This window comes from Poecilia formosa, unplaced genomic scaffold, assembly GCF_000485575.1.
Source record: "Poecilia formosa unplaced genomic scaffold, Poecilia_formosa-5.1.2 Scaffold393, whole genome shotgun sequence".
In the NCBI taxonomy this organism is placed as follows: Eukaryota; Metazoa; Chordata; class Actinopteri; order Cyprinodontiformes; family Poeciliidae; genus Poecilia; species Poecilia formosa.
Window position 1 is genome coordinate 216,078 of NW_006800332.1, and position 23,907 is coordinate 239,984.

Below are 23,907 nucleotides of genomic sequence, written 5' to 3' on the forward strand. Positions count from 1 at the left end.
TTGAGATTAAAAGAATTTGTACCCCGGGAAGATTTAAATGTAAAGTAATCTTTTAATTTTTATATACATTAACTTGTTTTTTTTTCAATCTGACTGGAAGAAATCTGAATATTTTAAGAGTGTAAGAGTGACGCCACCAGATGTCAATGTAAAGAGGTGGTATTATGTATTTTTCAGGCACTAGTGCCTTTTTATAGCTCAATAAAGTAACTGTGTTATGTTAAGTTGTTATAAAAAATATAGCATTAGAACATGATGTAAAGCTTGACAAAGCTGATTCCACACATTAAATATAGAATCCATTTATAATTTACACATTATAAATTGATTCCACATTTATGAGAATCCATTGACAAGAAGACTGTCAAAGTCTAGGCCCCTCTTTAAATACCATCGGTGTAAAAATTTAGATGGCCATTCAATCTCAAACACTTGGAGTTCAGTAAGACGATAAATCATCATGATACCAGTGGACACACTGGAATTTTAAATGCTGGTCACTAGAGATAGTGATCAAGACTTAGATTTAGAGACAATACAGATAAATCTTTATTGTCATTGTACCAACATATAAAGTTTAGTAGTACAATGAAATTGATGTACAAACCACTCAAAACTACACAGAGCATAAAATAAGCGTATAGTCTGGCTGTAAATAAGAAAAAGGAAAAACTAATTGATAAAAATGATACTTTTGTGCTGCACATGGCCCACTTCAATGAGGCGAATCATAAATTAGAGTTACAGCGTTGTTGCAAACGCTGCCTTCACCACTGCTGTGGCGTTAGATCTCCATTTCAGGTCTGCATCCATGTGCGCAACCAGGAACGGAAAGCTGGCCACCTTCTCCACACATTCCTCTCTGATGGTTATCCTTCTGGAGTCGATCATCGCTTCTTTAATGGCCATGCTGTGATTAAAACAACCTGGTGACCTCGGGCTTGTGTGCTCTCTCATTGCCACCAGAAATGAAATGCCAATTAAGATTTTTGTTTTCCCCATTTAATATTGACTACGTGTAAAAATGATCCTATGCTCAGTTGCACATTCCTTGGATCAGAGTATATTGTTTGTACTGTTGATAATGTAGGTTTGACTTCTTTATTTTGAAGTTTGACCCTGAAGATAAAATCCAGGTGAAATAATTTAGATTCTCTATCCAGTCTTATGTGTCACATCTGAAGCTGTTTTAAACAATTGAATTTAAAATGGGCAAGTTCAAGCGAGTAGCTAAATTTTGTAGCTATTTTCTGACTCATGAAACTCAACATACGTCTGCCTTACTTGTATGATGCGTCTCTTAACTTTCCCGAATTTGAAGAGTATTTATACTATATACTTAAAGGGAAAAAAAGATGGGATGTATTTTAATTAAACAAAGATAAACACGGCAATCATCTATAAAAATTGTGTTATATATGTTAAAAGTTGGGTGTTTTAGGGGTGTATTTAATGTTCATCTCATATGTATGATCAGCTACTGCAGCTCTGGAAAACAATGAAGAGCCCACTGCAGGGAACCTCATCGAAAGCCTCCTGGTTATTCCATCAAATATTGATTTCTGAACTCTTCCTGAGTTAAAACATTATCATTGTTGTTTCTAAATGAATATGAACCTGTTTTTTTTTCTTTGCATTATTTGAGGTCTGAAAACAATGCATCCTTTTTTTTTCCTGCAAACTAATACTAAATTTTTGCTTGGAAATTTGGAGACGTCAGTAGTTCTTAGAATAAAAGAACAATGTTGATTTTACTCAAACATAAATCTATAAAAAGAAAAAATAGAGAAACAAATCATTTTAAGTGGCCTCTCTTCATTTTTTCCAGAACTGTATATAATCTTCACAGTGCAAATTGAGCCATGAAAATATCCTGTACTTTAACCTTCAATGATGGGATTTTTTTTTTTTTTGTGATTTATTAATAATGTTTAACACATTACCAAACATCCACCCCAAAGATCATGATTTTAGATATCCTAAACATGTTTTACTACATGTTAACATATCTTATACTTCAATCTTCAGTCTTTCAGAATGGCCACTTGGAGACATTATCTCTTCGTAAGAAAAATTCAGAGATTTGGTTATTATATGCAAAAAAAAACAAAAAAACACATCAATTATTGACAGCAAACCAATGTTCACATTCCAGTATTTTATTGTTTTTACACTTCCTTGTTTGTTGACAATACACAAGAACTCAGATTAAAAGAAAATCACAAATAAAGGAAACTTCTTTGTCTTAAGGTCATTGAAGGATTTAGGGGTTCGAGCCTCAAATCAAACAAGAAATGTCATAATCTGATGAGGAAAAACACAAGATGTTACACTAGTCAAGCTTTATGTCAGGAAGATTTCAGATCGCCCAGACTGAAAGCTTATAGGACGACATTATTAAAATATGATTTCCCTCAAAGAGCTTAGAACATCATAATGTAAGCGCCTACATGTCATTACAGAGGAGGAAACTAAACTCCCTAACTTATGCGTCAGCATAAAGCAGAAAGGCGCTGAAAGTGTTATAGTGGCTCGAGTCGTCACAGAGGAAGCATCCCTTGACCAACTTGACTGACACTTTGTCTCCAGCTTTCAGTTTGAGGGCAACAGCTATGGTGCTGCTGTCCTCCTGGTCGCTCCTGTTGAGTTCTCTGGATCCAGCCACTATCTGGCCGTTGACCTGCAGGCTGGTGCAGACAGCCAGCGTGTTGCCAGGAGAACCGGCGTCACTAAAGGAGGTCACGGCCAGGCTGTAGACCCCGGGGTAGGTGACAGTGAAGACGCCAGTGGCCATGTTGTAGGCCATTCCCAGGTTGATGAAGATATGCTGGTAAGCGATGACGGTGTCGACCCCAAACGGTCCGAAACACTTGAAGTTGTCTCCGGTGTACAGAGAGACGGAGAAGGCAACACGGCTGCCTGCGGAAGAAAAGATTAGAGTAGTTAGAAAGTAGAACTGTGATTTCTTGTCTAAATATCTTCTGAATGTGATTCTCACCTTGAAGGGTGACAAAAGTTTGGTTTACTTTATCTAACTCCCTCTCCAGATTAGTTAGAGTTGTACTGAAGTACGTCTGCAGTCGGTTCGTCTCACGCACCATCTTGCAGCATTCACATGAAAGCGTGTCCACATTGCAGGCTGAACACAAAGACAATTTAGCGTCCGTTCAGGTGAAGATGCACACATTCATACACTCTTAAAAACACAATCACAAGTCCTCACCGCTGGCTGAGCTGGTGACGGCGCCCGGAGCGGCTCGCTCAGGTCCATCCCATTCGAACTGACTCCTACCAGGGGCCACATGCAGCAAGCACAACAACACGACAGCTGGAGAGAAGAACAAGCAAAAGATGCATGAACATTTGTCGAGCTTTGTAATTTCATGTTCTTTTGTTGTGTGTTAATCTCACCTCTCATGTTGGTGATATACAGACAGCTTCTAGAGGGAGGACAAGGTGAAAGAAGTGACTGTTTGGGGAAAAGAATCTTGGATATATAGTTCTCCTGGGGCTCCTCCCTTACCACCTCACATTTACGGTTCTCCTCTTTTAAGATCGCTCCACCTTGTTTTGTTCTTCTTTAATTTGGCCCCCTGCTTGCCTCTGTAATAGTATAACTGGGGGTATTTTCATCACTGGGTGCTCACAGAAGCAGCAACACACCCTCCAGTTCTTTGTTGTTGATGCAGGGCACATATCACATATCGTCTGCAGGGAGGTGTTGGTTCTGTCACACCAGGAGATAACAAGAGATGCCTTGAAAAGTTCTGGACTTGTTTCCACATTTTGTCATGTTTCAATATGGTTTTTTAAAAATACAAATCTGAACAGATTCATCTTCACTCCAGTTATGGCAGTGAAGATGAATCTGTTGGCTTTTGGTCAAAGTCTCCACCAGCTCCAGGACACGTTCACACAGCAGGAAAATGCAACCCAAATCTAATTCTTTTGACCATATGTTTGACGTTTTCACAGCGGCTTGTACAGCCTAATTCCAGTCTTTTCACCCCCCTCCCCCAAAATCTGGTTTGTGCCACTTCCAGTAAAACTAAATTGGATATGTATCTGATAGTTTTCAAAGCGACTGCAGTCTGAATGTTCACGTTGCATCTCATCCCACTTTTACTTCATCGATGTGAAACGTGCATCATAATTCTACATCAGAAGAAACCAAAAGCAGTAAATCTGGTTGTCATGAAATGTGGTTGTGTGGTTGTGATCGCATCTCAGAGTCCTGCTGTCATCACATCTTTTGGAGCCATGCACAGATTTTCTCACAGGATTTCCCTACATTTAACTCCATCCACTTTACCTTCAATATGGACCCGTTTCATGATCTCTGCTAAACAAAAGCACGCCTACAGCATTATGCTGCCACCACCACGTTTACAGTGCATGTAGGCTATAAAGTTCAGTGGATTCAACAGTGCTCTGTGAGACGCTTTGAATATTGTTTAAGGAATATTTAAAGTATTTCTTAGTCTCCGTTATATTTGTTCCTTAATGTTCTCTGGGAAATCTTGGAGACTTTTCATAGAACAGCTGGATTTAGGTCAATCCTAATTCACAATTAGATGACTTTTGAAGCTATCCTGGATTTAAATTAGGGGTATCAGAGTAGAACGTGGCTGAACACTTGCCATTCGAGTTTGAATTTGTAAGAAATGTAAAAAGCAACATCTCTTTTTGATTTCACCCCACAATTATGTGTAACATCATTTTATTGTATAAAATCACAACAAAATAGGTTCTGCTTCATGGCTGTGATGTGACAAAATGTAGAAATAGAAGGAAAAAAAAATCATCTGCAACATCAGATTTAGTGTGAACTTTTATTTTTTTATTGTTGTTTTATTCGCTCACAAATTTATGCTCAGAATGACAGCTGTAGGTTTAAGTCCAGTTTATTTATTTTATCTGAACAATGAAAGCAACTCATATCAGATCATTTCATTGGAACAGGGTCAAAAGTTACATCCAGGATACCTCAATTTAAAAAAAAGAAAGAAACAACAGCTACGTTACTTGTTCATATTTACTCTTCAGTCGACACGATGCTAACAATTTATGCGCACGACGTACAAACTGAGTGCAACGGATCAAAGCATTGAACTCATGACTGTTGACCTGAACAGACGTCGTCTAGCAGAGTTAACGCCAGAGGCAGCTACGCCGTCTCAGCAGCATACAGCAGGAAACCGGTGAACGTGTTATAGTGGGTGGCGTCGTCGCAGATGTTGCACCCTTTCAGCAGGATGACGGACACCTGGTCGCCGGCCTTCAGGTGCCTGGCGATCACAACGGTGCTGCTGTCCTCGCTGTCCAGTCCGTTCTTCTCAACGAGGGTAGCCACTGCCACGCCGTTCACCTGCAGCTGGGCGCAGGTGGCCTGGGGCAGGTCAACAGGAGACAGGCTGTAGACGGTGGCCGCCAGGCTGTAGACACCCGAGCTGGGAGCGGTGAAGATGCCGGTCTGAGCGTTGTAGCTGTCTCCCAGGTTGAGGAAGACGTGCTTGTAGGTGACCCGTCTGTCATCGGCTACGGGGCCGAAGCAGGTCAAAGTTTTCTCGTTGTTCAGGGCGACAGAGAAGGCGCTGCGGTTGTCTAAAAAAAGATAGATAGAAAAAAAAAAAAGATCTGCTTAATGGGATCAGAAGGCCATGATGTTCTGTGCTGCACTCTGCTTGGCGTGAACACTCACTTTTGATGTTGTTGAGGGTCATCTTAGAGTTCATGAGCTGCTGGCTCATTTCTGTGGTTGTCATGTTAAAGAACTGCTCCATCCTCGCCATCTGCTTCTGCATCAGACAGCAGCCACACGCCGCTTGGTCGTTACTGCAGACTGTACACATATAAGAAAACATACAAACGCTAGCTTTGGAGGCGAAACTTGGTAGGGACTCCGTCTAAAGAGACATTTAACCCACTTTTGTTTAGATTAGGGTCTGCAGCAGGTTGTGTGACGGCAGGTCCATTCCAGCCGAATCTATTTTGACTCTGACCAAAAACTGCTTGCAGCAGACACAGCAGAAAAATCGCTGAAACAACAACAAAAAAACAATGCATTAATCAGGAAACTTTTGCAGACATGCTTTCCAAAGTTTGAACCATCTTTCAAAATGACCATCAAATTGACACATTTTTCCTCTTTTTATAAAAAGCATCAATTTTCAGATTAGCTGTTTTTTTTTCTATTAAATTTGCGTTGTTTTATATTTTTAATCAAATTTAAATTTCTTACTTATCTTCAGTAGTAACATTTGTAATTTACAACTCTAAAACATTACACTCCAACAATAATGTCCGTCAAACTCGAACTATTAAAGTCTCACCTCTCATGATGGCAAATGATACCAATCCTTCTGCAGGAGGAGAAAGATATTCACCGATAACACAGAAACAGAGAATATATATTTTTTATGTAGCTCCTCCCTTGGTAACCTCCTAACTTTGCTCCTCCTCATTCTGTCCCTCCCATTTGCCTTTAAAACCTGAAGTGTGAGAATAGATTTCTTCATCCCTGTGGCCTCTCTGTCCCTGACATTTCCTCATAGTTTGGGGCTTTGTTCCTCATGCTGCTCAGGTATTATCCGTCACCTGTAAGAGACGCACAAATCTCTTGGATCGTTCACAAAACTACGTTGTGTCCAACCTCCTGGCCGGGGAACTTCCGTTTTTTATTTATATATATATATATATATATATTTGACAACTACTGTGCTGGGTCAAAAGTGTACAAAAAAATCATGTTGAAAATTATTCAACTGTAGTGTCACTGTCCTCAATATATATAAAGTTTTTTAACATCCTCTTGGAATGAGTAGCAGAAAAATAAGCATTATTCAAAAATCAACTCCTGCAAGGATGAATGACCGAAAGATACTCAGCAGCTCACATAAGTCAGATGTTTTCAAGAGAAAGCGAAACGTTAAGGACACAGACGGTTATTGGCAACAACAGTGCACNTGTCCCTGACATTTCCTCATAGTTTGGGGCTTTGTTCCTCATGCTGCTCAGGTATTATCCGTCACCTGTAAGAGACGCACAAATCTCTTGGATCGTTCACAAAACTACGTTGTGTCCAACCTCCTGGCCGGGGAACTTCCGTTTTTTATTTATATATATATATATATATATATTTGACAACTACTGTGCTGGGTCAAAAGTGTACAAAAAAATCATGTTGAAAATTATTCAACTGTAGTGTCACTGTCCTCAATATATATAAAGTTTTTTAACATCCTCTTGGAATGAGTAGCAGAAAAATAAGCATTATTCAAAAATCAACTCCTGCAAGGATGAATGACCGAAAGATACTCAGCAGCTCACATAAGTCAGATGTTTTCAAGAGAAAGCGAAACGTTAAGGACACAGACGGTTATTGGCAACAACAGTGCACTACGTTTGAAGGAGTCCAGATGAGCTTTTTCAATCAACAAAAAGTACCAATAGTCAAGCATGGTGGAGGTAGCATCATGCTGGGGGTCTGTTTCTCTCCTAGTGAAGCTTTTCAATTAAGAACAACAAAACAAGTTTCAAATAAGATGTTTTTTTTTTATTTTATTTTATTGCCTTTCAACAATTTATTAACACTTCAAATCACAATGAGATTGGCGCACAAAATATTCTGGAAATTGCACAGTTAAGTGTTTCCATGCATGTCACGGTCACAAGACATTTTGAGAGCTTAAACGTTAGTTGGAATAATCAAAAACACAGCAACCAATCTACGAGAATCAAAAACTCAATCCAGTTTACAAATGGTGAGAGAGTCCCCTACTCCGGCCCCCAGCCTGAACCCTGCGTACAGTGGCCCGGTGAACTGCGTCTCGTAGTGATGGATGAGATGAGCCTGGCTGTGGGCGATGTTGTAAAAGTTTAGAATCCCAGCATGCTGGTCCAGATAGACGCCGAGCCGCGCAGCCTTGGGCGAGCCCAGAAGTTTCTCCTGGTTATTGTGCCAGAAGGAGTAGCCGGTACCAGACCAGTAAAGGCTCCAGGACTGAGCGTTGTGACCCAGACGGCTTTTGTTGTCACTGCTTTTGCGCTCCATGTCCTTGAAAGCAACACCAATGGTGATCTGCGTGGTGGCACAGACAGAAACAAATGAGAGAACAGAAAACCAAGCGATCACAGGAGTAGGTAGCAGGTTTTGATGTGTGACATGGCCCTTCACACAGGGCGGTAGAAGCATCTGGAGGATAGAAAAAAAAAATCAAAGCGGCAACAAAAATAATCTGCCAGTTGTGCCCAGATTAGCATGTTGTTGCTTATTTGTCAATTCTAAATTGACACCCACACTTGAATCAGAGAATAGATCATTTTTCTGCATTTTTTATAAGTTTTAGAAAGGCACAATTGAATGATATCCATGCAATAATATTTTCTGTGTATGAAATGACTAAGGGTAAAAGTGAAGGCTTTACTCTCTTTGCTCTTCAATAAAACTGAACCTATATCTGTAAACTTGTCATTTTTCATATTTTAGTTACAGTCTATCACAAAATTTGGAGAAATTCACAAACCAGTGATGCTACTGTGAACGTGCTTCATGGACAAAATCATGAAGACAGCACAGACCAGTAAGTGTTGCTTTAAGAAGATGGGAAATATAAACTACGGTTGGACACAGCTGTGAGGAAATCCGCAACAGAAGAAGGGTTTTTTTTAGAAGCTACACAGTCAACCAGTTAATTATGGTCTCAAGTTCTAGCCTTAAAGGCCTTTTTTGCTCCATAATGCAAAAAAAAACTGTATGCAACAACTGTGTCCAACTGGTCAAACTTGACTAAAGTCTGTGATGCAGAAACATTTTGGATTTGCCCTGGACAGTGTTCACACAGGAGCTTCTACAGACATCAGAAAATGAAATTATGGACAAATTAGAAATGGGCAATCTGCCAAAAAGACTAAATAGGAGTGTTTAGGGACATGATTGGATCTTCACATACATATCTAAAATTTTCCAATTAAAAGTGAACACGACCACAGACTGAGGGAAGATATTAAAAGCAATCCATCCACTAGATGTCTCAACGATCCTCTCCAAAAAACAATCACGAACATCGATGCCTGAGACAATCATTGGTAGTATTACGATCAGAAAGGCATAAAGTAAGGGCAAAGTTGCATTTAAAGCTTGTGTGTAAGGACTCGCCTTCTGGCCAGTCCACTCGACCTCCCAGTAGTAAGGGCTCCCAGCCAGGGGCTCTTTGCAGAGAACTTGTCTCCAGAAGAAGAAGCGATCAGGGTGGTCAGGTGGATTCAGGTTTTCAGAACGCATTGTGACCTTACGACAATCTTCCGACAGTTTCATGTGGCGGTAGGCTGTGTTTGGGTCTATGGTAGGTTCAAAGCGGACTAGAAAAACAGAAAACATTGTGATGAAACCTAAGGGCATCTAGAATGCTTCATTTCAGTTTTATATGTTGCACTTCATATTGAAGATTAAAACAGACTCACATTTTAACATTTCCTCTCTTGTTTTTGGCTCTGGATTCACAAGCTTAATTGATCCAGATGCTACAACAGCAAATTCATAATGAGCCATTATTAAAAATACAAGGGAAGTGTGACGTTTAGATTAGATGCATTGCAAGTAGATGTACCTTGAAGCCTAAAAGGTGGGAGAGGTGGAGGGTTTCCTGCAGAGTCGTATCCAAAACAGGTAGGGGAACAGAAAAAAAATTATATACAAATATATATTTTTTATATATAAAAATTATATAAATGTTTACCTTGATGACTCATAGATCCTCTGAATCTTGAAGACTCACGTACTATGGAGGAAACTATGACAATTTTGAAATTGAGAATTAGCATGGTTAAAAAAAAAAAGACAAAAACATCCATATTGAGTGCATAAGAAACTTACACTGATGTCGCATAGGTTGTGGCGGTGGAGAAACATCAATTTCTTCATAGACTATGTATTAAAAAAAAATAATACATTATAAGAAACAAGTCTCTTTCCCATAATAAGAATATTCTGTGTAATATTGGACAGGCAGAGAGGTTTCCAAACCTGAAGCCTGTGCAGCAGCCTGACCAGAATAATCAGTGGACCCTGTGCTTGCTGCTGCCACACCGTTGGGTGTTGAAGCCATGGGTTCATGACTCACTGCAAAGACAAACTTTTAGTCCTCAACAAAACAGGAAATAGAAGAGAAAACCATAATGAGGAAAATAATCTGACCTATTTTGACAATCTTGGATAGACTTTCTTTGCAGAGGTTCTGTATGGACTCTTGCAGCTCTTTAATGACCGATCGTATGGAAGCCACCACACCTTCCTCCTGAATAATCCCAGACTGTCCTGTGGCACCAGTCTGCCCCAGCGGCTCCATGAGGAGGAAGTTCTTGAGAGAAAAACATAGAAAAGAATCAGATAGAACAACCATAACAACTCATTAAAAAAAAAAAAATGAATATTTTGTGAAAAGAAAATGAAAATATTTTCTAGAACCATCCTTCCTTACCTTCAGGAAGGAGATATTATCCTGCATGTAAGCCAGCCTGCCCAGCTCCTCACTCTTTTGTTGAAGCTGTGATAAATCTTGCTCTAAATGCTTCACCAGTGTTTCGACTTGTCCGTCAAAGACGCTCTCCTGAGCAATAAGGAGCTCACCAACTTGTGTCCCTGTCAGATTTACACTCTTCACCAGTTCTGGAAATAAATCAGCGCTCTCCCTTTGAAGGGCCTGCAGCAAGGCCTAGAGAGAGAAAGAGAGAGAGATGCCATAAATGCCTTTGTAAATATCTACGTGAAGAAAATCAACAAGGAGTTTCGCTGACTTTTTGTTGACGCGCAGTATGCGGGATCTCCATGATATTCCTCTTGGTCTCCTGGATTCTCCGTTGTACTTCTGCCTGCATCTGGACAAGCTCTTGCTAGAGACACATCAAAGTTTGGTGGACAAAGTGAATAAATGGATTGCAGTGCAGTCAGATCAGAAGTAGAGGCAAATAAAGATAGTTTGTGATCTCTCTCATCTTTATTATGCTCACCAAATATGCACAAAGCACACTAATCTCTTTACTAAGGTGGAAATGACATTTGCCAGTTACATACCTGTCTCTGTCTTCTTTCTTCTTGCGGTCCAACCACACGATGTCCCGTGTGTCCATCCTGGCAACACATCACACACACACACTCCTTGTCTTCATGGCAAAACAAATCCAGTGGTTGCTTGTGTTGAGGGCAGATTCTTTGTTCCACCGAAGGGAGTTGAGGGTACACGCTCCCCTTCCTGGGCCCAATATCCGATATGACGTCCAAGTAGACGGGCATCACCGGGTCAGCTGAATAGATGCCCACCATGTTGCTTTGCTTTATGCTGTTTGTTCTTAGCTTCTCCATGGCCTGTGCAAGCAGCGTATTCTTGGCCACATAAGGTCGAGGCGTGAAGAGCTGCCTACACTGCGGGCAGCTGTAGTGACCTTTGTCGTCTTCCTTGTCCCAGTGGTTTTCGATGCAATTCAAGCAGTAGGAATGTCCACATGTTAGAGTGGTGGGCTCTTTCAGAGTTTCCAGACATACAGAGCAAGCAAAGCTCTCCTCTTCAGGCCAAGCTGAGGCCATGATGATGCTTGAGGTCTGGACGGTATCAATGAAGAAGTATGTCACAGTTTACAAAAATCAATGCTTATAGCAAAAAGAAAGAACAGCAAGGGACCAAAGTAGTAAAATGACAGTTGACTTGAGTCACATGCACTGAAATGCTCAAGCTTCCTTAGCTTGGGGTGGGGCTTGTAGAACAGGTGTGGTGGAGTTTCTTTCTATTATGTCACTGGTGTTTGTCAATCGTTTAAGAGTACTTTTAACCTGAACCATCTAAATCATTGTTTTAAAATTCACAAAACAAAATGATTGGGATAAATGTTTGACATTTTTTGAATAACAATTGGTTTAACTCTCTTTTTTTGGAAATGAAGATAATGAGGAACACTTTTTTGCCCACAACAAGACAAACTGGTTATTTAGCACTAATCAGCCATGACGTAATTCATGGGGTTTTGTGTGAGTTGAATCACTAATTATTTCCCTACTACTAGTCCAGCCCTTATCCAAAAAAAGAGGAAAAACAAGTCTTATGTGAGGTATGTCTGACGTCTGCAGAGGGAGGCGCTGACGCATGCGATGCTCAGAGTCCCAGTTGGATCCGCCTCATTTTTCCAACGGCGCAAGCCATTTAAGGGTTTTTATCTAAGAATTTGTTTTACAGTCTTGTTTTTAATCTTATCTATTAGTGTTGAATATTTAGCCTGTTTTAGTCTCTACTCTTTGGGCGCGGGGTTACTTGCACCCATGTTGGAACGGGGTATAAGCTCTGTGACCCCCCACTTTGTCTACAGCTTTCCACAACCTCTGTGTGTGTTTTATTTATTTGCTTATGATGCAAAATAAGTGTCCAATTCGTGTTAGCAGAACACCCTGCGGTTCATATCATGAGATCTGAGCTCTTTTAGCATTTAGTGGTTTTCATTTAGACTACACAGCTGGAATTAACAGCTGGGCTGTTTTAATGTCAAACAAGAAACAATTCATGAAAATATAAATAAATTGAATCAGTAAAAGTTCTTGATAAGTTGTATTACAAGGTCTATATTTAAAACATTTTCAGTTGTTATACATTCATGTCGTAAGCAAAGCATGTTAAGTTGAACGAGTTCAGTAGATCACCCCTCCCTCGCCGAAAGTGACCATAACTTCTACTGCACATGGCGCCGTTATGAGAAAAAGAAGCGGACCCAAGGGCAGCTAGCCGGGTAGCACGACGAATAACCAGGTATTGTTTTTTTCTCTCAGTGTGAACATGTTCAGCTCTCGGTGTAAATATTTTATTTATTTTATAAATATTTATTTGTCTTACGTGTGTCCTGAACTTATGTGGGACATGTTGAATAGGCGTAGTTTGTAAGTCACAATTTCCAGCTGTGTAACGGATGACATTAGCTTGCTAGCCGTCTGTGTTGCTAATGTTTTGCTAACTTATCCAGTTAGTTTGGGTTGCTATTCTGAAAGCTCGATACAGAGTCGGTCTTGACTGCTACCAAATAACTCTGCTGTGTTATTTGAATATTAGTTAGCATTTGCAAAATAATTGCCTCAAGATAAAGTAAAGCACATTAAGTTAGGTAGCAGCAGAGAATGACTTGTGGGCATCAACTTTACCTGCTGGGTGTTGAAATTATGTCTTTGCTTTAATAAACTCTTCCAAACATAAATATTTTTACATTTTGTCAAGTCACAACGTACTTTATCAGGTGGTTTTAACTGGAGACTAGTAATTTTTACATAATGTAAAGGGAAATGTTTACAAATACAAATCTAATTAGTGTAGAATGCATTTGTATTCTTTTAGTCTAATAATTTGTCAGTCTGCAAGTTTAAGAATGTGTAATCAGGTTCACATGACCATTATTTATACTGATGAGTCAATAAGCACAACCTGTCTGTACATTGTTCTAATCTCTGTATGTTTTCTGTTTGTTTACAGGATGTTCAGGGGTCCACAAATACTGGTTTGGGTTTGTAACTTAAGGTCACTGCAGCTGTCAAAGGAATTTCGCCTTCTTGCTTTCTCTAAACACATTGACTCAACATGTTTGGAAGTAAGACACATTCGTGCTAGGAGACATGATCAAATCCATGAAAAAAGCACAAAGACTTTATGCTGTTCATCTCAGCTGACGTCTTTCAGCGCAGACAGTGAGAATTATCAGCTAGAAGGCCTTATATCTGAAACCCCCATTTCCAAAGCCATTCTGAAAAGCCGCTGTCATCACCCTCAGGTCTCTGCCAAAACCAAAGCACCTTATATTTTCAGCACTTTCTGGCACTGTTTATTCAACAGGACTTCCTGGCCTTTGGATCTTAGCCCGGCTACATCTTATAATATACCAGCACTTAATCCCCGGGTCTCAAACCAGCTCTACTGTCGAGCACAAAACAACTATCACTCCGTCCATCAAATCAGAACTGTTCATCAGGCTGTCCCTCATGTAACAGACATCTGGAAGGACTGCCTGTCCCTTGAGAACGAAAACAGATGTCGACAGATCCTGCAGGCCAACTGGAAGCACTACGACATGGACAAAGTGAGGCAAGGGGCCGGCCAGGCTCAAGGACAGAACAAAGGGAAGTGGGCTTCCATCTTGATTTCCCTCTGCTACGATAAAGGAGGACCGGCGTTTCTGTTTACTCTGCGCTCCTGTATGCTGAAGGGCAAGCACAAAGGAGACGTCAGGTTAGTGGGAGGTGGGAGGCTGGAGACAAGCACACACTACAACATTTTCCTGTATGTCACATTTCATTGATTTGCAGGCAGAGTACTATATTATCTGTCCTTCTTGTAGCTTTGCTGGAGGAAAGGGTGATCCATCAGACAGAGATGTAGTGGCCACTGCATTGCGGGAAGCCAGAGAGGAGCTGGGAGTTACTATTCCAGCTGAAAGGGTCTGGGGTGTCATGAAACCTCTGAGGGACACAGTGAGTGGAAGGTGTTTTGATCTGATTTGAAGGCTTACTTTGATTTGTCCCCTGTTGAATCCACAGAAGTAATAACTATAAAGATATATATATATATATATATATATATATATATATATCATTGAAGGGGCGGTACTATGTATTTTCCAGGCACGAAGTACCATCTCACAGCATAATTAAGTAACTATGCTACATTCAGTCGTTATAAACATGACTTGAACGAAATTTGACTTTGCAATTTGGTGCCTTGAAATTGGCATCTGTCTCTTTAAGAAGCTCCCGCTCTTTCCGACACTCCACCTTCAGCATGTTAAATCTCAATATGTCATTTACAAATCTCAGTAGCAGTGCTGGACTGAGAAAATGTTTGTATAATGAGATCAGAAGAGACGCAGTTATACCAGGTGTTTGCTAATTGCTGCTAGTTTGAAGAAGCTGAATAAGGAAGGTGCAGAGGAGGGTCCAAGGAGGAGCTTTGTGGAAATATAGGGTGTTTGTGAGAGCAGGCTTCAGGCACCCCTGAATGGTTGCCATGGGAGATTCAAGGATTTCCCAAACATGCATGGAAGAATGAAAGCCACAGGGAGGTATTGGTAGAAATCTCCTTGAGTCTAAAAAAGGCTTGACTGGAGAGGTCCACCATTCAGCAATTAACAATTCTAACTTGTTTGGATGTTAGAATGGCCCAGTCAAAGTCCAGACTTAAAGCCAGCTGAGAAGTTGGTCGTAATGTAAGGAAGCTCAAGGCTTGTGACTTAACAGTATATCTTGTTATTTCTCTGCAGTCAGGGATGATGATTGCTCCGGTGTTGGCTAACCTTGGTCCTCTTGAGGAGTTGGCATTCAAACCAAACCCAGAGGAGGTACAGTCAAATCCAAACCAAGATTGTTTTTTTTTTTTGTTTTTTTTTTTTGTTTATTTTGTGTAATTTCTTCAAAACTTTAATTGAACTTGTTTTGTCTGTATTTCCTTCAGGTGGACGAGATCTTCACCTTGTCCTTGTCACACCTGTCCAATCCCCAGAATCGCGGCTACACAAACTTTCGTACTGGCAACAAGTATGGATACACACTACCAGTGTTTCGTAACAGTAAACACAGAGTATGGGGTCTGACTGCAGTCGCTCTGGACCATACTCTCAAACTTCTTATACCGCCATATGGATCTGTTACTGAGGTTTTCAATGGCTGAACGCTTCTTTTTGTAGCAGACCTCAATAACCGGTGAAGAAAATCTGGATTTCTTACATCCGGTCTAATGTTTAATAATTCTGTTGTGTTTATTAACGTGTTAGGAGACTGATCTTTTCTCTTATGCATTTGATGATTATATATTATAATCTTTTATGAGGAATCAAGACAGCAGTCAGATTTTTTGACCTCACTGAAAGGCACTGTTGAAGGTTTTCTTCTGTTCTTTTTTTTTGAAGTAAAGTGAAGGAGAATATTTAAGTGTTTGACTAAAACACAAGGAAACTTGTGTAGTCATATAGTGAACCAAGCACAAATAGAAAAAGAGTTTACCTTCTTATTTCATTGTTGATCAAATCCTAAATAATCAAGGCTTTTCATATTTGTTGAAGAACAATGCAATAAAAAAAATATTTTAAAGCAGTATGCAAGTGTTTTTTATTTTACAGTATTGACGTTAAAGCAAGAAACTGAAAAGTCAGTTCACTTAACAATTGTTTCTTACTTCATCTGTACACTTTGACCATTAGTTTTAGTTCCATTTAAAGTTGCACCACTTTAAATGCCTTCATGCTCACGTTGCTCAGCGAATTCAGTAATTTCTTGGTCAAAGGTCATGTAGCTTTATCCCGACCTCCAGAAGGACAAAGAGCAAATGTTAAATTTTGAAGGACTTCACAACCTTGCCCTGCAGTTATTTTCTAGTTAAAACACTAACATATACAGCCCCCTTTACAGCAGTAAACGTGTTGCTGCAGTTTCAGCTTTAAGGCTGTGAACACTCCACTGGGTCTTGTGAGTCTGGTAAGAGGTGGCAGTTGAAAGGCCAGCTGAAGGAGAAGAGGTCCAGCGCCTGGCTGCACTGCTGCTCAGCGGAGGAGCAGACTGAGCGGCAGGGCTGGAGGACCCCACCCTGAGGGCTGCACTGAGGAAGAAACATCCCACACACCAGCTTTCGTAGAGGCTCGAAGCACGCCAGCTCCATTAGCACCTGTCCACAGAACAAAGTAAACGCTGATTATCACTGTCTGGCTATAACCTGTGTTAAAAATGTCTGTACTGATAAAACGTGTCATAACAGTCTACTTTATTTGAGTAGTTTGATTGTAACTAACAAACTAGACACATAAGTGACACCCTAAACTCTCCCCACACACCAAAGAACAAGTTAAGGTTATAGTCTAAGTCTGTGACTTCAAATTACAGCTCATAATCACCTCCCATAAACACACATTATGGGTATATTACACATTTTCACATTTTACACATTTTCTGAATCTTTAGAGTCTGTTTAGTATTTCAGTTGTTAACTCTTGTGTCCCTGGATACAACTAGGCCAAAAGAAATGTATCGTTTAGGCAAGAAGTGTGCATTATTTTTGGTTTAACAAGGTCTAGTAACCTCTGCGTTGTTGGTCAGGGAGATTCCAAACATGGTTCAAACATGATTCAAACACTATGTTATAGATTTATGACAAATATCCGTAGCATAAGCCTCATCTGGACATTCACCAGTTTCACAAAACAGAATTGGTCCAAAGACGTTAACTTCATGAGCTACTTATGACTAATCCACCACTTTGAAAGGGTAATCACACCTAAATATCTAGAAACTAAAAGACGTGTATTTTTCAAAAATTATGGTTAAGCATTGCCATCCTGAGTCAGACCAAAAATTGGTCTGGTCCATGGATGTATATGGTTTGTTTTGGAGTGTGGCTGCTCATCCCAAAACATTTTGTTTTTTTCTTTCTTTCCAAACTAGTTATTGTGACTCTTTGAAGCAATAAAGTAAAAGAAAATGCGTTGGCACAGTAAAATCCTTTCAGGTGTGTTATTATTACGCGTTGTTAAGGTAACCTTTACCCGGTACTGTCGCAGGAGTGTAGCGGCTTCCCTCTGGTCAGCGATGGACAGCCATATGTTGGGGAATGAGGTAAAGTTGTAACTGAGGCCCTGACACATCTCCACCTCTATGATCTCACATGATGAAGCTGGTGTTATTATGTGAGGGAGAAAAAAAAAAAAAACACTTAAATTTATTGAAACAGCTGTAAGAAATCTGAACTCATTTAAATTGGGACGTCTTTTGTGTCTGAGCTTCCTGTGTTTCCTTTACCCTGATATGAACAACAGATTATCTCCTATGTCAACCTCTCAGCAGCAGCAGACAAAAGAAACTATCAGTGCTTCTTGATTGAGGCCGGTGATAACGTGGACTCACTGAAAGGAGGGTAGGTGGAGTTAGCACAGCCCTGCTCATCGGCACCGTCTGAACAGTCGCTCCACCCGTCACACAGCCACTGCTGCTGAAGGCACTCCCCTGTGCTGCAGGCGACCTGGTTCGGGCCACACGTTCCTTATCGGGGCAAACAAAAACAAACAAAGTCGGTATGACAATATGCGTGCTTTTAGATATGCTGGTTTTTCGCCTTCTCTTGCGACGTGTCAAGGACAGAAACATTTGCATTGGAACCTGGTTGCATTTGTATTTATAGTATGTTATTAAAAGGACAAATCTACATTAAGCTGCAAAAGATTCAGATTCTCTCAGTTACCAAACAACATCAATAATTTCATTGGGCTTTTCTGTAACAGACCAACATGCCGAGTAGCTGTGAAGGGAATGGAAAATGCATGCACCGATTGCAGAAACGTAACAGATAAAAAATTTCAGCTCCTCTTGAGTTAGTGGTAACAGTAGTAGCTGCAGTATTTCTCTACCACCTTTGCACATGTAGGAACTGAAATTCTTCATAATTCTCAGCTCCAGTCTTAAATCTTTGTAGCCTCTGACAGATTTTTTTCTAGGGCTACTTGTATTTAGCTGTCTGAATGTTCTTGTCCTTGCTGTAAAAAAGCAGCTGGATGCTGCCGTCATTATGAGAAATCAAGCTGATGGTGTGTTCAGAGTGATGGGCAGTGTTTTTGCTTTGCTATAAATGATGTTATGCACCGTTTTGTAATGTTCTCAGTAACTTTTGAGCAACAGCTTATTTTCTTTCGACACATGTTGGAAATATGGGGGTGAAATTAGAGGGATAATAAGAAACAAGAACACTAACTTTATTAAAGCAAAGACTCACTGTTCAGCACAGACACAGCCCGGTATGTTGCGTTAAAGCCGCTGTCTGCCACGCCCTCATCTGCCACAAACACCACTGTCATGTACGGGCCAGAGGAGGTCAGGTCTGGTGGGAAGGTAGTACCGCAAAACCTGTCACCGAGGCACAACAGCTCTGCCTTAGCTCAATTCTTGAACTCAGGGCGAAGGAAAACACAAATATTATCACAGTCGAAGAGCTTCTTACCGCCCTAAAACTCTCCCGGCTCCAATGCTGCTGCTGTCATGAACCTCCACATAGTCAAACTCGCACACATCCTGCGTCTCCAGACTGAAGTTTCTGAAGCTTAGCGTGATGACGTGACCCTCATCAACAGATATATGCCACACGCACGACTAGGGGACATAAAAAAGGCTGTTACTTTTCAGTTATTAGTAGTCTGGGTGTGTTTGGTTGTTTCCAGAATTACCTGTTGGTGAGGATAAGGCCTGGGGTGATTCGGACTTGCCAGGTAACCATGCGGCCCAGACTTCTGACCACCGCATTCTGGAAAACAACAGCGATCACAGATCCTTTCTTCTTAAAGATTCCTGTTGGGTTTATAATAGCGTCTGTGCTCTCACCTTTGTGCTTTTGACTACAGTTTGCCTCATCTGTTTGGTCATTACAGTTTGGATGACCGTCACACACAGACGCAGGCAGCAGGCACCGGCCACCATCACACATGAACTCTTCTCTGCTGCAGCTCTCTGGGGAAACAGAGAAGATCCTGGGGTGAAAGTGGAAATGAATGTGAGTTTGCACAAACATAACAGGGGTTCCCAAACTTTTCCAGGCCATGGCCCCCCAAACAGCATTAGCTTCTGGCCGAAGACCCCTTTTGCAAACCCACAGACAATGCTACAAAATTTATAAAGAAACATTAACTTTTAGATTTGATCTTCTCACATTCATCTGCTAGTCAGTAATGATTACATTCATTTCCAGAAATGCTCCTCACATCTTCTAATTTTAGGTGGCCATGAGTTTTGTGGTGGAACATTTTAATCAGATAATTTTATCAGATAATTTTCTTAGAATTCTTACTTTTGATGTCAGACAGTTATGGTCGTCTTCTGACTGTAATTCTGAGATTATAGTGAGAATCTCAGAGTTCTGACTAATCTCCCTGACATCAAAAGTAAGAATTCTCAGAAAAAGGTCAAAATTCTGGGGGAAAAAAGTCAGAATTGTGAGATTTTTTCTTTTTCAGCAGCGGGAATCCTCTTCTGTTAATTGTATTTAATTTCCACATTAGAGGTTTTTTTTCCACACTGTCCTCCACAACAGGAAGAAAAATGTTTTTCACCTTCACTCTTTGTCTTATTGTAAACCTTTCCATTTCACTCTTCCTATATGCTGGCTTGAGGAAAGGAAGTTGATAAATTTGAGTAGCAGCCAGTCAGGAAGATGAGTGTGGCCCTCTTTGGGACAATAAAGGCAATTTCTTCCATCCCTGCTTTTCAATAATGATTGAAAAACAGATTACATTTATAAAATAAATAAATAAAATGAATGATTTAAAACATCATTTCTTTCATGTAACTTTTTTCCCCCCTCGTCTTCCCTCCAGCTTTTTGAGGGGCCCTCCGTGGGGCCGAGGCCCCCCACTTTGAAACACACTGATCTGGAACACTGAATACTGACTTTGTGCAGGGGGGACAGCTTTGTACTGCGCAGCAAAGCCGGCGCCGGCGATGCTGCCGTCAGAGTGGAAGGTGACCCACACGGTACTGCTGTTTGTGTTGATCGTTGGTGGGGCGATGTTACCACAGAACCTGAAGAAAATGATTCACTTCAATCATTTTACTATGTTGTCGTGTTACAACATTTCGTATGTAAAAAGGTCAACATGTTCCTGAGTAGATAAAAATTTTGCATGCAACCCTTTTGACAAAAAAGGACTAGAAATATTTGCACATCTTTAGCGCCATCTTGTGTCATTTTTTTCAAACACTTCTTCCAAAAGATTGAGGTGCAAACCTTACATTGCAGTTAAGCAGCTTAGAGTAATAAACCTGTGGTAGATTTAGATTTTCATCCTGCCCGCAACCTGACCGACCTGGTGAACACTGAGACCTGCTCGACCTGCTGCTGAACCTCCAACCAGTCAAACAGACAGGGGGAGGGTCCCTCCACTGCCAGATAGGAAACACGGATCTGAACCAGGTGTGGGGGTGCGACCCGGATCTCCCAGACGCAATGTGAGTTTGAGGGGTAGGAGCCAGGGTGGTTTGGGGAACTGAAACTGCCCCCTGAGTCAGTCAGGACACCTCCACAGCCTGGGAGACAGAGAGGAATATTTTATTAAAGGGGAAAAACAAATATGCACTGAAAGAAACGTGAGTCCTGTTGACTGAGGATCGACGTACTTGTTTCAGACTGGGGGATCACAGCAGGCTGTGGTATGACTGTGCTGTCCATGTGACTTCTGTTCAAAGGTGCTGCGGTTGGAGTGTGGGGCACATCATGCCCTGTGCTCTGTAAGCCTGCAGAGGTCGTTGCCAGGTGATTGTCCACTGCCTGGCTTTTCAGCTCTAAAAGAAAAGCAGGACATACTGAGAAAATGACACACATCTGGACAGAGACTTTTGTCTACTGTACATTTTAAAGTCCATTCATCCATTCTTCTCAGTCATTTTTAAGTATCACCCATTGCATTCTGAGCAACTGCGTGCAGCAGGAACTCACGGGTGAGAATAAGAGCCAGCGCCAGTCCGATGGCTGTTAGCAGGAGCAGGGCAGCAGCAGAGACCACCACCGCCCCCCACCCACCACCTCTGCCTCTGAGCCGCATGGAGCACATTTCCACAAAACCTGAAGGACAAATTAAGCATTTAATCTGATTTTAAATACCTTAATTTACTCCTACACTGCATAAACACAGAATCTGATCAAGCATTTTTTTTTTCTCTGGCAGATTTTTTTCACTCACAACATGTAAAAATGGCTTGTTGGGTGAAATAATCTAATATTGGAACAGTGCTTTTTATCTATATTAAATGACTGACTTAAAACAAGCGCCTATATCTTGCTGAAAAGTTGCCTGTAAGTTAGTTTTGTCTTATTTCAAGTGTAGTAAGATATTTACACAAAACTACTTTTTGTGTTTTTGAAGTGTAGCTTAATAAAATGTACAAAGCCTCACGATGAACAAAACTAAAACGTTTCATTTCATGTGATACACAGACTCTCCGAGTTCTGCTTTCTGTCCAGGTAAACGCAAAGCAATGGATGGATTTGACTGTTTTCACAGTCATGAAAAGTTTGCATTAAGTAAAACATGCAAGCTAATTATCTCTATAGTCCCTCACTTAGTTGAGCTACTCATTGGTATAATTTATTGTATGTAAACCCAAACTTTAAAATCCATAAATAAATGAAATGTCAGTCAGGGATTGGCTGACTCACTGGCTGCTGGGGGTTTGATTGGTTCAGGGGTGGATGAGGAAGTCCTGAAGCCGTCCACCCGCTCTTCCTGCTCCCCCTCCAGCTCAAAAGCGGGATTACAGAACACATTCTGTAGAAAGGAAAAGGGAATTAATTTAAACAAGATTTTATTAACCGAGAACTTTTTAAATAGACAGTATAAGAGAACATAGTCGTCCTAAATGACGTATGTTAGGACTGTCTTGTTTTTAGCTAGCTCAATATGTTGACCTTGCGGTTGTATCACTTTAAAAAGAATTGTTTCAATTAATTGACATCGGTCTGCTAAAGGTCATGCCACATTGTCATGGATTTATCTTGAATTTGACCACACCACTCCAGAGCCTTCAAATAGTTATTTAAAGCAATTTATAGAAGAATCTGCTGGTGTGCTTCATTGTCCAGCTGCATAACCAAGATGTTTTTGGGTTTAAAGTCAGAAACAGATTATTTCTCGGATGTGATAGAATGCACACCTTTCAAAACATTTACAGCCATCATTAAGATGTTTTCTGGCCAATGTCTGTTCTGTTTCGTCAGCAGATTGTTGTTCAATGTCTTTCATATTACTGAATCTCTAAAACTGACCTAAAGTGAGTCAGGTAAGGCCTTAGATATTGTTGTGGGTTCTCTTAAAACCTTTTTGATGAGTCTTTGATACTGTCTGGATTACCCAGATGCAAAAAAACATTTAGTAGGCTGTCCACTCCAGGAAGTGCTCCTCACTGTTCCATATGTTCTCCTTTTGTAGATAGTAACTCTCACTGTGGCTCGGGCCCACTGTTGTTACTCATAAAATTAAATAGTACTAACATTCAAACCATCTACCACCAGCTTATTGCTTTCCAGCTTACCTTATAAATGTCAGAGGAGTCAGAGTAAACAGAGACCTGGCTGAGATCAGACATCTTCTGTCTCAAAGGGAAATTCTGATTCCGGTCAGCAATCCTCTCCAATGGTCCGGCGTATTTAGGAATAAATCTGGAGGGACATCGCAAAGACAGAGCTGTTTCTGTATTAGAATTTTTCAAGGACATTTTCCAGCGTTTTCTTACCATCATGCATTTTGCCCAAACAGTTAGCCTTCTCTTTGACTGCAAAATCTTCCAGTCTTCGATTCTCCTGCACATAGAAATTCTTTGTTGGCAATCCATAACCATAATTCTCACGAAAAGCAGCAATAAAACCAAGATAATTCAGGGGGAAGGAGTTTTAAGTTGCAGTTGTCAACATAACCGTCCTCGGTGCTCTTTATTCTCTGTATTTCTCTTGTGTGTTTTTGAAAAACTGGCTACAAAAGGGTTTCAGAAAGTTGTTCCCAGTGCTCAGCAAAGCCATGTCAGCTGAGAGGACTAAGCCCTGAGAAGGAGGGGAAAATTAAAGTGAGGGGGGCTGTTTGGGGTTTGCTAAAATGTTTGTAACACTTAGGTTGTACAGAGACATACGGTCGCACGGCTGAGCAGGAGCGGCCTGGCGATCAAACATTTGAGTGCAAACAAACATGAACGGACAAACAGAATTTTAGGCAACGGGTGAAGACGAAGCAGAGTTAGTTACTACCTCAAAAGTTTGAGGTAATCGGTGCAGCTTGGTCTGGGAATATCAAATCTGTTATTTTGAATATGCAAAGTTGTCTTTATATGCCTTACTAGAGAGTACATGGTTTACTCTGAAAACAGAATCATTCAGCAGA

The 23,907-nt window shown here is 40.7% G+C and overlaps 5 protein-coding genes across 6 annotated transcripts; 1 reads left to right on the forward strand and 4 right to left on the reverse strand.

Moving 5' to 3' along the window:
* Nucleotides 1–2,157: 2,157 nt before the first annotated feature.
* On the reverse strand, nt 2,158–3,519 carry LOC103154623 (complement C1q-like protein 4). The gene is made up of 4 exons (XM_007575972.2): nt 3,412–3,519; nt 3,224–3,328; nt 2,999–3,139; nt 2,158–2,919 (listed from the first exon to the last, which is right to left on the reverse strand). The coding sequence occupies exons 1-4, from the start codon at nt 3,416–3,418 to the stop codon at nt 2,486–2,488; spliced, it is 687 nt and encodes a 228-aa protein (XP_007576034.1). The 5' UTR covers nt 3,419–3,519; the 3' UTR covers nt 2,158–2,485.
* Nucleotides 3,520–4,818: 1,299 nt separating this feature from the next.
* LOC103154625 (complement C1q-like protein 2) lies at nt 4,819–6,394 on the reverse strand. The gene is made up of 4 exons (XM_007575973.2): nt 6,333–6,394; nt 5,928–6,038; nt 5,702–5,842; nt 4,819–5,604 (listed from the first exon to the last, which is right to left on the reverse strand). The coding sequence occupies exons 1-4, from the start codon at nt 6,337–6,339 to the stop codon at nt 5,168–5,170; spliced, it is 696 nt and encodes a 231-aa protein (XP_007576035.1). The 5' UTR covers nt 6,340–6,394; the 3' UTR covers nt 4,819–5,167.
* A 1,139-nt stretch (nt 6,395–7,533) lies between these two features.
* ftr86 (finTRIM family, member 86) lies at nt 7,534–12,788 on the reverse strand. 2 transcript variants are annotated; one of them, XM_016662871.1, is made up of 11 exons: nt 11,072–12,788; nt 10,795–10,890; nt 10,479–10,712; nt 10,196–10,358; nt 10,025–10,120; nt 9,875–9,925; nt 9,738–9,779; nt 9,609–9,644; nt 9,463–9,522; nt 9,158–9,360; nt 7,534–8,080 (listed from the first exon to the last, which is right to left on the reverse strand). In XM_016662871.1, the coding sequence occupies exons 1-11, from the start codon at nt 11,579–11,581 to the stop codon at nt 7,745–7,747; spliced, it is 1,827 nt and encodes a 608-aa protein (XP_016518357.1). In that variant the 5' UTR covers nt 11,582–12,788; the 3' UTR covers nt 7,534–7,744. The 2 variants fall into 2 exon arrangements, with proteins under 2 accessions (XP_016518357.1, XP_007576036.1); XM_007575974.2 differs by having other exon boundaries at nt 9,738–9,791.
* A 16-nt stretch (nt 12,789–12,804) lies between these two features.
* Nucleotides 12,805–16,102, forward strand: nudt8 (nudix hydrolase 8). The gene is made up of 5 exons (XM_016662872.1): nt 12,805–12,831; nt 13,500–14,249; nt 14,359–14,491; nt 15,277–15,354; nt 15,468–16,102. The coding sequence occupies exons 2-5, from the start codon at nt 13,501–13,503 to the stop codon at nt 15,681–15,683; spliced, it is 1,176 nt and encodes a 391-aa protein (XP_016518358.1). The 5' UTR covers nt 12,805–12,831; nt 13,500; the 3' UTR covers nt 15,684–16,102.
* Nucleotides 15,919–23,542, reverse strand: mfrp (membrane frizzled-related protein). The gene is made up of 14 exons (XM_007575978.2): nt 23,270–23,542; nt 23,069–23,195; nt 22,197–22,305; nt 21,477–21,602; nt 21,158–21,322; nt 20,848–21,067; nt 20,433–20,563; nt 19,370–19,495; nt 19,216–19,292; nt 18,993–19,141; nt 18,768–18,898; nt 17,906–18,040; nt 17,548–17,675; nt 15,919–16,673 (listed from the first exon to the last, which is right to left on the reverse strand). Exons 2-14 carry the CDS (start codon nt 23,120–23,122, stop codon nt 16,449–16,451), a joined length of 1,776 nt encoding a protein of 591 aa, XP_007576040.1. The 5' UTR covers nt 23,123–23,195; nt 23,270–23,542; the 3' UTR covers nt 15,919–16,448.
* Between the last annotated feature and the right edge of the window lie 365 nt (nt 23,543–23,907).